The sequence below is a fragment of the Podarcis bocagei genome (genome assembly GCF_964188305.1).
Source record: "Podarcis bocagei genome assembly, chromosome: 12".
NCBI classification, from domain to species: domain Eukaryota; kingdom Metazoa; phylum Chordata; class Lepidosauria; order Squamata; family Lacertidae; genus Podarcis; species Podarcis bocagei.
The window spans coordinates 40,553,106-40,567,355 of NC_138137.1; the positions used below are offsets into that span (position 1 = coordinate 40,553,106).

Genomic DNA, 14,250 nt, shown 5'->3' on the forward strand with positions numbered 1-14,250 from the left:
AAGATCTAAAGAGTGGGTGCCTCTGCCCCCTTCTCCACTTAACCCTTAATGTGTTCAGATGAGCACCTAAGCACAGCTATGGTGACACATTTCAAACAGCACAGATTATTTAGATCTATTCCAATCTGGGTTCCAGCCTGGCCATGGGACTGAGTCACCCTTAGTCACCCTGATGGATGACCTCTGCAGAGAGCAGAGCTTCTTGAGCTCACTGCAGCTTTCAGTACCATTGACCATGATAACTTGACCTGGACCTGCTCTGTGGAAAGGCAATTGGGGACACTGTGCTGCAATAGTTCATGACCAAATCCAGAGGGCAGCACTGGGGGAGTGCTTTTTGGATCCCCGGCATTTATGCTATGGGGTGCCACAGGGCACTACTTTATCCCCAGATAGGAGACACTGTGGGTGATTGGTTCCCCCACCCAATAAACTTATCCTTTATCTGCCTAAGACAGGACTGAAGTTCACCTGAAGGAGCAGGTACACTGTTTGGGGGTGCTTCTGGAACCCGCTTTGTCACTGGGTGCCCAGGTAGCCTCAGCAGCTAGAAATGCCGTTTGTGGACTGGGAGAGCGTGACCACAGCAGTTCAGGAACTGGTGACTTTAAAAAGGGATTGCTGCAATGCGCTCTACGCAGTGCTTCCCTTGATATAACATCTCAGTAATTTGTATAAACAACCCTATAAGATAGGTCAACATTATTGTCCCCCATACTGCAGATTTGCAGATGGGGCTGAGAGGGGGGATATATTGAGGCTGTGAGAATAAGGCTTCATACAGGGATGCACGGAATGTTTGCAGCGAAATTGGGATTTGGAGGTTAAGCCTCTCGTTTTTAACCTTGCTGCTAAGGGGCTGATCTGCTGCAGGCACAAGCGTGTTCGCCCATTACCTTTCTCAATATAGCTTTTAGGTGCCCAAGCCGGATCGCCGTCTGCATACGGGTCATTGTACTGCACGACTGCAGCCTCCTCATCTTCATAATCCACAGGTGGCGGAGGTGGCGGCGGCGGGGAGTCATCAAACATGGGCATCTCATCGGGAGGCGGCGGCGGAGGTGGAGTTGGACTGTCAGCAACTGGAAAGTCGGTGGAAAAGAGGACCTCTGTTAGGTTTTGTGCAAATGCAAGTAAACACATGATCAGGGACGCACATCTTCTATCAGATGCTAACGACATGCACTACCCATACCATGCACAGATTAGAAACAAAAGCTCTGCGTGTTAAAATGCTATGATAGATAGGCTTTGCAGGTTACTAGCAGCCAGGTAACAACAGTGCCGTTTTCCACGCAGACACTCCAAGGCATCATAAGCGGAACGCTAGCGGAGAACAGGAAGGGAATTCATTCAATAGCTACACATTCCAAGGGCTGCAAAATATTGCAGCCCATTATCAAGCATATCGTGTGTGGGCTCAAGACAATTTTGTTATTTTTGCTCTGGGTTAGCAAAGTACCTGAAAAACAGAGAAAGAGCCATCGCTAAGAGTCCTGGCTTGGTTATATCCCCCTTTAGCATTCACTGATGTCGATAAGAAGAACAGAATCAAGGACGGAGTTAGAATCAAGAGCCTGACAAGACCTTGGCAGTCATTTGTGCAGCATCTGCAAGGCATCATTCCATGCCTACCAGATGTTGTCCAGCATCTTCTTAAATACCTCCAGTGAAGCACCCATCTCCCAAGACAGGGTGTTCCACTGCTGAGTAAGTATCTTCTTGATAGGAGGTTTCCCCTACACTTTAGCTGAAATCTGCTACCCTACAGTTCCCATCCATTGGTTCTAGTCCTGCCTGCCCTACAGCGCACCAGAGAACAAGTCGGATATCTTCTGTGCTCCAGCCCTTCGAGTATTTGAAGGCTGCCGTCACATCTGCCCCCTAATTTCCCTCTTCTCCAGGCTATACACACACAGCTCTTTCAACTTCCCCATAGGACTTGGGTTTCCAGACCCGTCACCCTCTTCTGGATCCATTTGTTTCCAGAAGAGAGCCTGTCTCAGTAAACGTGCAAGATGAGCTCCAGCACTTTCATCCTCTAATAAGATCCAGCACTTTCATCCTCTAACTCTCTATGGAGCCTCATTGCAGTTCTGCAGACTAACCCTGCAGGGAGAGAATCCTGCATATTCTCAATCATGTACCCCACCATGCACAAACAGATGCCATTCTGAGTAAGAGTATTTCACAACAAAGTGGCTGCGGCTCAGTTCTCACATAACACTAAGCTTAATCATGGCTTAGCACAAGCGCACAAAGATTGGGGCTCCCGGTGAGAAGATTGTGGAAACCCAGCCAGATGGTCAGGGTATAAATAATAAATTATATTATTATTATTATTATTATTATTATTATTATTATTATTATTATTATTATTATTATTATTATTATTATTATTTTCTGGCTCAACTGCTGCTGTGCCAAATACTTCAGAATACCAGCTTCCATGCCTTGCTTATGAGCATCCTGAAGGCATCTGGGTGGGCAACAGGTGCAGGAACTGCAGGGCTCCAAAATCTAAACCCAGTTCAGAATCTGACTTCAGTAGGTAAGCAGCAGTATAAGCTGTTGTTGTCAGTGCTGTGTTATATGACAATAGGCCCATCGTTCCTCTGGGAGCGTCTGCCGCAAAAGCCACACTGAAATGGATGTGTTTGCTGCAATACAACAGCTTTTCCAATACAAGACTAGACAACGTTCCCAAAGGGTTGCACCCCATAATTTATTGGTCCAATCCATTTAGCACGAGAGACAGACATGCACATGAAACCGTAACATTTTCTGGACTGGATCCATTTCATATGGAACTGGCACAGGGGGTTTAAAGAGAAACGATGCCCATTTCACAATTTTCTTTAGCTTAAGAACAAAATATAATGCTCATTCAGAATAGAGCATTCTTGGTTTTGTCCAGCTAATGAAAATCTTCATTGCACAAAAGAGCCTCAGTATTGACATGTGCTTTAAAATCAGAACCTCCCTTTCCCTGAAAAAAGCTTTTCAGCAGATACAGTGATATCACTGATGATGCCTCTGCGTGTTTTACGAAACACCCCAAATTCAAGCTAGCATATAATGAAGAGAAACCAAATAAGGCATATAATAAACTGAAGTCTCAATGCCCCTTTTCATTTAATTACTGAGATTTTAAGTGGTCAAATTTTTAAATGGCACTAATGCCAAATCGTTTTCCGTTCATTCATTCTTTTAAAATGTTGTAGCGGGGAAAATGCAAAACTAATTGCTTGGATTGATCTGAAATATGAAATGCATGCCCTGATATTCCGTATCTCTAGAATGTCACTGAGCAGAACTCATTAGCCACAGTTAATTTAAGCTTCGTGAAGTGCACTCTTCACATCTGTATTTCATATAAGCCAATACAGGCTCCCTTTGCGGCTTCACGTGCTGGTTTCAGCTTTGGAATGCCCAGGAAAATTGTAATCCATCCAATCTCAACCCAGCAGTTGCATTATTGGCAAAACTAGGGCAGGGATGTCTCAAGATGCACAAAGTGTCAGCTGATGTAATTAATTCTAAACTATTTACCAGCTTGCTTAATGTTTGACATTGTATATGTATGTAATGTTTCTTGTGGGGTAGAATATGGTGATCACTTCCTATATTTATTTTAAAAACTGGAGTACAAAGTAATTTTTAAAAATGCACAAAGCATCTCACTATCACAACCCACTCCTAAAAAAACACCAAAAAACACCCAGGGGACTTTCAGTACAGTGGTGCCCCGCAAGACGAATGCCTCGCAAGGCGGAAAACTCGCAAAACAAAAGGGTTTTTGGTTTTTTGAGTTGCTTCGCAAGACGATTTTCCCTATGGGCTTGCTTTGCAAGACAGAACCGTCTTGCAAGTTTGTTTCCTTTTTCTTAAAACCGTTAATACAGTTGCGACTTGACTTCGAAGAGCAACTCATAGCACACGGTGTGGTAGCCTTTTTTGAGGTTTTTGAAGACTTTGGTGATTTTTGAAGCTTTTCCAAAACTTTCCCGACACCGTGCTTCGCAAGACGAAAAAAACCGCAAGGCGAAAAAACTCGCGGAACGAATTAATTTCGTCCTGCGAGGCACCACTGTACTTCCTTCAACCAGGGTGGAACCTTTCGTTTATCATTTCCAGAAAGCGTTGACAGTATAGAAAAGCCAGGGGTGAGGGGGAAGAGAGGGATATGGTTTAGAGGGCTGCAATATGTTGAAGGGATTGGTGAAAATTGGAGAGGCCCACCCTTCAGTGAGCAGAAGTGTTTTCGCTTGCCTAATGCCACCATAGGATGACACATCTGAGATCTACTGTATTTTTCTGTGTACAAGACGCCCCCTTTTGGGGGGCTCAAATTCAAGAAAATGGGGGGAGATGGCTCAGAGTTGTTGAGCTTTTTTACGGAGGATTGTCCATAGTTGTTGTGGGTTGCAAAATAAAGGCTTTTTAAACCAACGCATCTCACATTGATGCCTTTTTGTGAGAGTCTCCCAAGTCAAAAATATAAGTTGAGGGATTTCACCAGTTTGCAGGGGGGACTACGTTGACGACTTTGCAGCCTTCCCTGGTGGTGTTTCCCTTGTAGCTAATCTCATACCAAGTCTCCAGACTGCATTTTGAACTCTTTAAAAAGAAAGCAGTTTCTTCTGGGGCAAGGGGAACCAGGTGCACACACACATATCCCTTTGAGAAAAGCCACAGTTCCAAAAATGTCATTAGTAATCATCATGCCAAAATAAAATAAAACAAAAAAACCAGAAGAGAAGGCACTCCCCTTCAGTTCCATGTTGGCACTAAAATGAAAGATGGAGTTAGCATCTCACTGAGGAAAGAAAACAAATGAAATGACTCCCCCCCCCCAAAAAAAGAAACCCCCCCAATAAAGACCAAAGGAAAGAGCCTGACTGGCCAACCATGCATGCTAGGAGAGAGAAAGAGAACCGGCTCTACTCTTTGGAGAAGCTGAGCTGCCAAACTTACTGTTTTCCTGCACCCTGGCCACGAAGCCTGTGAGAGGTATCTGTGGAGTCAACTGAGGCATAGGGGGAGGGGGTGGAGCAATAGAAACTGGAAGCGACACACACGCCATAAACGGGAGAAGTAAACACAGATACAGGAGAAGGAAAACAAAAACAAAAAGCAGCTGTCATTAACAATGGACCACAAAACAAGGTATGCAATGAACAACAGGAATGCACACAGCAGGACCTCCTTCAAAGTTTGCTTTCCCAGCAATACAACCACTGCTGAACGGCATTTTTTGCCAATTTGTAACTCCATTAAGGGGCGGTGGGGGGCCAACTACGGATGAGGCTAAAATCCACACTTCCCTTTCCGAGGTTTCTCTTGTTGATTTGAACAAAACTCTTCCTTTTTCCTGCTTTAAACCCAGACGTCCTGACATCCTGCAGCAAAATCTTGCAGGAACTGGCAGGGCGTGAGGGGAAAGTGCAATTTGTGTTTTAGCAAGAGGATACTTTTCACAGTAAAATGCCATGGGAAGGAGCTCAATAGGAGCTCTGCTATGCAGCGAGCATTGAAATAAACAAGCCAGAAAACGGCAATGGTTACGGAGGGGATTTGTCTATGGAGCCCCGCCCTTCTGTGTAAGACTGAATATACTACGTTGTTTTATAATTTTATATTTTGAAGCAGCTTTGTGCATCCCTTCAGGAAGGCTTTTAGGAAAGCAATTTGTTTTCAGAAGAGATGGCTTTTTTCTGCTGAACTGCAATTCAAGAAAATCCACAATTCAAGAGAACTAGCAAATAAACATGTCAGCATATCCCTAAAAATAAAATGACTTTGTCTCTGCCTATCAGTCAAGCTTCATGGGACATATTTGTAAAGGGCTTCATTTATTATTGCATTCCAGGGGTATCAGAATGGTGCAGGATGAAGCTACCTCGTTTTCAGCTTCTTACAGCAAGGATTCTGTGCTCTTCTGTTCAGCATCACCAGGAAGGATCTTTGGGGCTGACAAGGCAGTCAAAGAGCACAGAGAATCCTGAAGGCCAAGCAAAGGCCCATGTTTAAAAGATGACAATGGCATGTTAAGCAAGCCCATAGCGACGAATCTGTGTTCTGAGTCTTCTGCAGAGGGACCCTCAAATTTCCTTCCTTCCTTAGGTTCATGGGAAGGAGAAAAGAGGTAATTTAAAGGACTTGTGAGGATAGCCAACAAGGTGTGACTGAGTGTGTTAGTCACCAATCTTGCATGTGCATGACTGCAAGCCTCCACAAAGTCTGTTGAGTCTACATCAGATGGAGACAGAAGTTCTACCTCATTAGCAGCCATGCCACTAATCCTTCAAAGTCCACTTCGTCAGTGCCTGAGCTGCATGCAGAATTAAGGGACCATTTTCATCTTTGAAATGAGCTTTGTATACACACCCACCAGAGCAAGCTGTGTATGAAGATGTTTGTCTCAAGAGGAGTTAGATGGGACAGCAGGACGGAGCCAGAATTTTTAGGGGATGGGAACATTTTTATTTTAGCATTTCATCCAATCTAGATTCAAAGCATCTTGAAGGCCCCACATTCAGCACAGTAGTAGGACCGGGATCGCAACTTTGAAACAGGTTCTAGACTGCCAAGTACGCAGTAATTTTAAACAATGCTGGAATTCAGCATTCCTCTTTCGACAATTAAATCTGAGCACCGAGTTAACTTTGAAACAAGCTAGCCTCCCCAATGTGCCAGTGTAACTGAAACACACCATGATGGACTGTTTTGAAGAGATCTCACTTCCAGTCCCGTCCCCCCCACCTCCTGAATTCTCTTTCTCCTCTCCCCACAAAGGCTACAAATTAGGTCTGCGCCTGGCATGAAAAATGCAGTCCAAGGGAACTGGGAAACCTGGAAGCTATACTGTCAAGACTAGGATGTTAAATCATTAAGTTTCAGAAAAGGATGAAAACAACTGACAAGTTAAAATTAGTGGCTAGAGGCTATTATTTAAAGCATGGCACACTACTCATATATCGGCCTTGCGCCTGTATTTGAACAAAAGCTTGCAATACAAAAAAAAAAAAAAACACATACAAAAACAAGAATGCTAAAATGATTAGGACATTTCACGAGGATATTTCTGTCCTACTGAAAGCCGCCCGCTGAACGTGACAGGACCGTTTCTCTGTATTTTCACATACTTTACCTCTGAACATGGACAGGCAGCCAACTAACTAGTAGTGCAAATTTAATTCACCATTTCAACACAATGGGCTGGATCAGACAATAGGTCCCTCACCGCATGTTGCAGTACAATGCGTAGAAGGGGACAAACGTGTACCTGAACATCTGATGTGAACCACACGTACATGGGGACACTGCATTCAGCTACAGCGCATACAATCCAATATGCAGAGACCCAAATTGCAAAGCTGATCTCCTCCACAAAATATGGTAATCAGTAGTCTGAATCGTGAACTATATGTGTTTGATTGCAAGTGCCTATACCATATTCAAATGTAACATCTCCATATAAACAGGGAGGAACACTAAAGGTGGCTGTCTGAATTGGGAAAGGAGGCCTACTCTTCCAGGTTATGGGTCAGATTTCTAACCTGGCTCCCTGATAATTTATAGCTGATCATAATAGGAACAAAAACACTACAGCTGAAGCTGGAGGACAAGGAAAGGGCTAAAAGGGTGAGAAACTAAACAAGATTTTTAAGAAAGTCCTTCTAACACCATGGACGGTTATTCAGTGCTGAAGAAAAAAACACAAGTCACATTCACTCCTAGTTTAAAAACATATTTCTTTCAAACAAATTATTATGTAGCAAAATATACTGTGTGTATTTTCTAGGCCCAGTTCAGGTGTAACAATCTTGGTCTAATAAAACCATGGCCAGATCCTGATATGTAATCATAAGAGATTAAACCACAGTTTTCTGGTTCAGATGGAACAGGAAACAGTGATTTACTAAACCACAACAGAAGTTTCAAAGCCAAACACAGAACAGATGAAAGAGAACAGAGAGACTATGATGGAGCGTGCAGACTTGTTTCATCTGAACCAGACCTTAGTCACCAAATTATGGATAAATCAAGAGAAATGCAAAGCTATCAAATCACAAAAGCGACCCCAGGAGTTCTGGGCTCTGTAGTAACCCAGCAGCTTACTTGAGTTTTGAGAATAGAGAGGACCGCCATTAACATGAGGCTGAGCAGAAAACGAGGCAGTCACAGAAGGATTCCGCCTAAATCCACCAGAAGAGGCCGAAGAAGTGGTAGAGTTGTGTCGGGATATCTGCCTGGTCATAGTGCCATACTGGGAACCAGGAGCTGACCCAGGAGCAGCTGAAAAGCAGGCACCAAAAGGAACCAACAAAAAGAGATAAGCAAAAATAATAACACTTGGGGAGAGAGTGCAGAAAACCAGGAGGGAGCACGTACAAAGCCCACAGTACAGCAAACATATGGAACCCCAAGACCCCAGTGATGAAAATTGATGGAGCAGAAGATTTGGAAGTAGGCTACTTAATGTTGAAGGGGCAGGGCTGAAATTTACTCTTCTTTATTTATAGTTTTAACTTCTGAAAATGCACAATGCTATTAAACTCTAAAACTTCATTAAACTTGATCCTTATGGCTTCCAGAGCTACTGGAACCATTTAAATATGCAGGATGTGCTGCAGATAGAATCGTGTTACCTACACTGAATTCAACAAGTATAAATGTATTGCTTTTTATATTATCTGGACAATAGCTGACATTATTTCTTCCATGCTGTTACAAGTATGAATAGTGTTCTGAAAAACAGTCTTCAATGGACTAGCCCTTGAACTCTTCTTGTGCATAAAACAGAAGGCATGAGGTCCCACATAGAGTTTACATCATTAACACATTGGAGCCCTCAGTACAAATCCAAAATGTGTTTGATATCTCCCAGGTTTCAGATCAATAAAGAAGGTAAAAACTTCGCCCAAGGGAAGTGCTATAAACAATGATTATCAGTTGTTATCTACTTAGCTATGCAAGTTTTCTCTCTTTGGTAAGGTAAAAGTTCACATTCACTAGTTGAACTTGTAACTCTCGTTTGCTAAAGCTGTCTTAGTTAAGACAGTCAAACACACCATTACTTTGAACAGGTGTATGTGTGCCGTAAAGCATACCATAAGGTTATACAAACTCTATTTCACCTAGTATTAGAACATTTACCAATGTTATCTGGGTCAAAGCCTCTCAAGTTCACGTCAAAGCAAAAAGCATCCTCCTGCTGTCTGCCTGTTACAGAGCAGCCTTCCTCAGCCTGTTGCTCTATAAATGGTCTTTGCCCATTGCTACCATCAACCATGCTTGCTGGGGCTACTAAGAGCTGGAGTTCAATCGCATTCGGAGGGCAAAAGGGTGGGAAAGGCTGCAGTAAAGCAATCAGCGTAACTATGAGTAGTGCCTACATAACTAGTAGTTATTTCAGCTTTTAACGTTTGTGAAATCAAAGGCATGCTAAAGACCAATGCTAACACAACACAAATCGTCAATGCCTTGTATTGTGCTACTGAATATAGAGTCCCAACCAAAACCATTATTCTGTTTATTGGGTAAAAGGTAAAGGGGCCCCTGACCATTAGATCCAGTCATGACCGACTCTGGGGTTGCGGTGCTCATCTCGCTTTATTGGCTGAGGGAGCCGGCGTACAGCTTCCGGGTCATGTGGCCAGTATGACTAAGCCCTGTTGGTGGGAACTGATGGGGTCTTGGATCCAAAAGCTTTCAGGGGGCCACATCTTCCCCCCCCCTGGCTTAAATTAAACATTTCAAGTTAAAAAGTTTTAAAAGTTGCACTTTGAGAGTCAAATGCTGTGTGGTTTCAAGAAAGCATAAGACTACCTATGGCTAAGACCCACGCTGGTGGTCCAGTTTCGAGTTAATTTATAATGCATGCTAAATGTAGTAAAAAGCACTGCTCACCACTTCAGGGCAAGCCATCAAAAAAAGGCAGGGTCACCCCAATGTGCTTTATGCACATATATCACATTTATGCAATATATCCAAGAACATAAGAATGTGTGAAATTGACACATGATCTACACATGAGTTACTTTTGAACACGAGACTGTAGGATCTGTGCCCCCCTGAATTGGTTATATCTAATTATTCTGAATACCACATTACCAACAAGTTTTCTGAATGCATAATGTGGATTTGGGGGAGCAGAAAACAGATCACAGGCACTTGCCCATTTCTGGCACACCACCTGGTGCCTGCTAGTTCAGATTCTTGTAATGCAAGGTGCCCTTCTGCTTCGGAACAGACATACATACTACATAAACACAAATTAGGCACTCTGGCTTTGTAAATTTAAGCAATAGCAGTGGGCCACAGGATCAGAGGTTTTTTTGGTTTTTGTTTTAAAGGCAAACCACAAAAATGACTAAAGGTAGCTCACCCATGTACAACAATGTACATTTGGGTGATATATACGGCAGAGCAGATATTTGCACCCATAAGGCCCAATCTATGGTACATCCTCATCAAAGGATCTTGTACAATGACCTTGGGAAAGTACTGCCTAATAGCATAATAGGCCAGGCATAGGCAAACTCTGGCCCTCCAGATGTTTGGGACTACAATTCCCATCATCCCTAGCTAACGGGGCCAGTGGTCAGGGATGATGGGAATTGTAGTCCTAAACATATGGAGGGCCAGTGTTTGCCTATGCCTGTAATAGGCAATACTAGGCTATTTGTAATAAGTGACACTCACTATAAAGGCAGATTCCTGTGTCTATATTTAAACTTTCAGAGGCTTTCACCACAGAAAAAAATTAGTTGGGGTTAGATTGGTTAAACCCCCAAGCTTCTATTACTGTAGCAGGACAAATGCACACAACACAACCCAGGATGTATACATTCATTAGTGAACAAAGGGGGAGTTGATTAAGTATTTTTGTTAAAGAACTGCAATAATGCCAGCTCTTTCAAGAGGTCTCACCTATCACACTGCCCATGACCAGAGGTGGGGGCATTGGTGGTGCTGGTGGAGCTTCAGGAGGAGGAGGAGGAGCAGATATGTGTGCTATTAAAATAGATTGCCAAGTCAGGCCTTGATCCAGAGCTTAACCTTTTGACTTTTGGTGAAAATGCTGGGCAGATGAAGGTGCCCCATTTACAATGTGGTGTTGGCTGCTTGTGAAGTCACTGGGAGGCCGATTCAGCCAAGTGGAGGTCCATTTCCACTCCATCACGTGGCCAAGCATATTTTACCATGCCCATCCGACAGAACTCATCAAAAACCAAGAGAGGGGGAAGGGCAGGATAAAGCGCCCCCTCCAGCATATGGCATCATATCTCTCTGCATGGTTACATGCACTCTGTGGTTGAGTTCCCAAGTGGACACCATGACATCTAGCTTTCCCCCAACTGGGTGCCCTGTGGATATTTCTGGACTGTAATTCCCACCATCCCAAAACGGCTTGGCCAATGGTCAAGGATGATGGGAGCTGCAGTCCCAAACATACGGAAGACACCAGGTTGGGGAAGGGAATACAGCTGCCTGCATCCATTCCACAACACTAAATGGCCTACAACTTCAGGAAGGCTATAGGGCCATTTAAATCCATCTCACAATACTCAGTAAGAGAGTCATTAGTCAATGGGGGGCACAAAATATGAGCCTTGGCCCAGATAATGGTCCCATGTCTGTGTAGACTTGCAATTCCTTACCCCCAGGCTGAATTAACATTTCATCTGACATTTGCAGGGAAAGGGCCTATGCGCATGCAAAAGAAGTATTCAAAATTTGTTTGTACACCCCAAAAGGAGGAAGCATACTGTATATCAAGATGGCAAGACCAAGAACAATTCAGTAGCAGAAGTCACAAAATTCCAGCTTAGATTTAGTTCCACATTTGTCTGATTCTGCTTAGATGAATGGTTTCCCCACCACAAGGAAGTAGTTTCCATTGAGAAGTAAGAGTGGTAGTCAACTGAGTTTCACCAAGAGTAGACCCACTGAAATTCATGGACCTGACTTGGCTTACTCCAAGCAAAACTTAGTTGAATGCCATCCTAATAGATTTCAATCCTCTCCAGCTTGTGCTTGGATCATCATGGTACCCCTACGTTAAAAAAAAAATTCAACATGATGATTCAGCTACCCTTTGAAAATTGAAGAAAACCTGCAGCATTTTCTCAAGGCCTCTTTTAAAAATAAACTACACCCACTGAATAGACGAATGAATTCTAACTGCTTCTCTGAGGAAATCTGAAAGCTTTTCTTTGATTATAATCTTTCTGTGTTTTCCGGTCCTAACATAGTCCACGTTCTCAGCCCTTCCTAGAAATCCAATTGAACGACAGGGCAATCTACATGGAACAAAGTATTCTCCATCTCAACCCACTTAATCATTTGAATTAGGCAAACCCAGATAGCGTGAGAAAGAATAATAGTTGAGGAAGCTAATCTAAATTGTGAAGGAAGGTGGTTTATTGCATAAATCCACAATTTTTATGAGCTGAGTTCCCTATTGTGGACAAAACTGCATTTTACCATATTAATGCAATGTGATTTTTTTTGCATTCAACTCAGGGCTGGAGAACCTGTGGCCCTCCAGATGTTGTCGGACCACAACTCCCATCATCCCTGACTATTGGTCATGCCGGCAGGGGCCGATGGGAGTTGGGAGTCCAACAACAGCATGTGGAGGGCACCAGGTTGGGGAAGGCTGTAATATAACTATATGAGTAGTGCCTGGATAACTAGCACTGAATATTTATTTTGCCTTTATTTGAAGACACATTTCAGTAGCAGCCTACTGAAATCAACACCTTTATTGAATGCCCTTTATTGTGCTACTGAAAACTTGAGTCCTATGTTGTGCCTGTCTAGCAAGCCAGTGAGTCCTGGTGGTCCCTTCACTTACTTGCACAATTGAAAACTATTAACTTCATCCAGTATCTAAATTAATCCCGTTTATTACATAGGATATTGTTTAAGGCGCTTCTTGGAAAATACCTTGGCCAATAGTCGGAGGTGAAGGTGTAGGCACGGCAATGGGAATGCCAATACTGCTGCTTCCGCTATTTTCTCGACTGCCACTTCCGCCACTACTGCCACTGTTCAAAAAATAAAATAACAAAAGGTCCAAGCAGATAAATAGATGTCTTTCAAGAACAATTATTCTAATACATGTTATACTTGAAAATGAATCCAGGTCAATAGTGTGACAAATTACCTCAATTTCACGACAAAGCCAAGAGCTATAAATTAAATCCGCCCACCCCACCCCCAAAAAAGGAAGGGAGGGAGAGATCCCTGCCTCTTATTATCGTATCAGCAGAGAAGAATGCTCAAAATTCTAACAGATACAGAAGTAATTAGCTAAGTCATTACGTACTCACATACATCCCCCATTTCAGCTATCAGAGTATTTAATTAAAAAGTGTAAGCAACCGTTTTGAGAACTAAAGAACTGTTAGCCTAATATAATGTTCCTAAATGGTTACAGACACCCTAAAGTAATTAAGGGTGATAAATTGCATGTTAAAGGTGTCAAAACATCAGCAATTTGCAACTCTGGTGCCATGTACTCTGGAAAAGGTTTCCTTGTTCCCAAAATATCAGAGTGGCACTACACATTAGGATTGTTGTGAAAAAGCACCGGAAGAAGGTGAAGTGTTGGGAGTGTTGGTGAATTTTGTTTAACACTCTGTTCATTAAGCTGTCAGCCAACCTAGTGAGAAAGAAAACATATCTCCTAAACACATCTGGTGAGGACAGTGGAGAACGGAGCTTATTTATAGATGTTTAACGCAACAGCAATTCACACCTAAGGACAGGTTTTCCTGGGTGAAACTATACTGGTAGTGATATAATATGCATTCATCAACCTATCCATGACCCCAGTTTAGCTCCTTAATGTTGTCTGAATAGGGATGCGAAAGGGACAGAGACCCTTTGGAGAAGCTGAGACCTTGATATTTGATCAGAGTAACTTGGTCCTTGTCCAATTTGTAGTTGGCAAAGAAGCAGTGGGTAGAGAGCATCTAGGACCAAGCTGAGACTGTTGAGACGCCCTTGTTAAGTATGCTGCTGCCAAAAGGTATAACATTACTCCATTTATACTACTGAAATGTTGTTTTTGCTGCATGCCGTTACATTTGCTATCACTTTCCTGCTTCATTATTGCTGCTGTTATCAAATTGTTCTTGCAATGGTTGATTTTGTGATGTGTCACCGCTCTCACTGTTGTAGCAGCTTTGAGAAAATGTTTTGTTCGTGCAAAGGAAGCGTGCAAATAAAGTG

General features: G+C 43.0%; 1 protein-coding gene and 1 long non-coding RNA gene across 11 annotated transcripts in view; both read right to left on the reverse strand.

The window, feature by feature from the left end:
• ABI1 (abl interactor 1) overlaps positions 1–14,250 on the reverse strand; it is a 102,960-nt gene that overhangs the window by 3,843 nt on the left and 84,867 nt on the right. For 2 of the 10 annotated variants that reach the window (XM_081163230.1, XM_081163232.1), the window contains 5 exons: positions 12,961–13,061; positions 10,939–11,022; positions 8,125–8,301; positions 4,978–5,064; positions 897–1,082 (listed from right to left, as the gene is read on the reverse strand). In XM_081163230.1, coding sequence (XP_081019356.1) covers positions 897–1,082; positions 4,978–5,064; positions 8,125–8,301; positions 10,939–11,022; positions 12,961–13,061 — 635 coding nt within the window. The remainder of the gene's footprint in view (positions 1–896; positions 1,083–4,977; positions 5,065–8,124; positions 8,302–10,938; positions 11,023–12,960; positions 13,062–14,250) is intronic. The other 8 variants (XM_081163233.1, XM_081163235.1, XM_081163236.1 and 5 more) reach the window with 5 other exon arrangements.
• On the reverse strand, positions 3,129–4,971 carry LOC308569436. Its single transcript, XR_014000732.1, has 2 exons — positions 4,092–4,971; positions 3,129–3,729 (listed from the first exon to the last, which is right to left on the reverse strand). It is a non-coding gene; the product is annotated as an uncharacterized lncRNA (long non-coding RNA).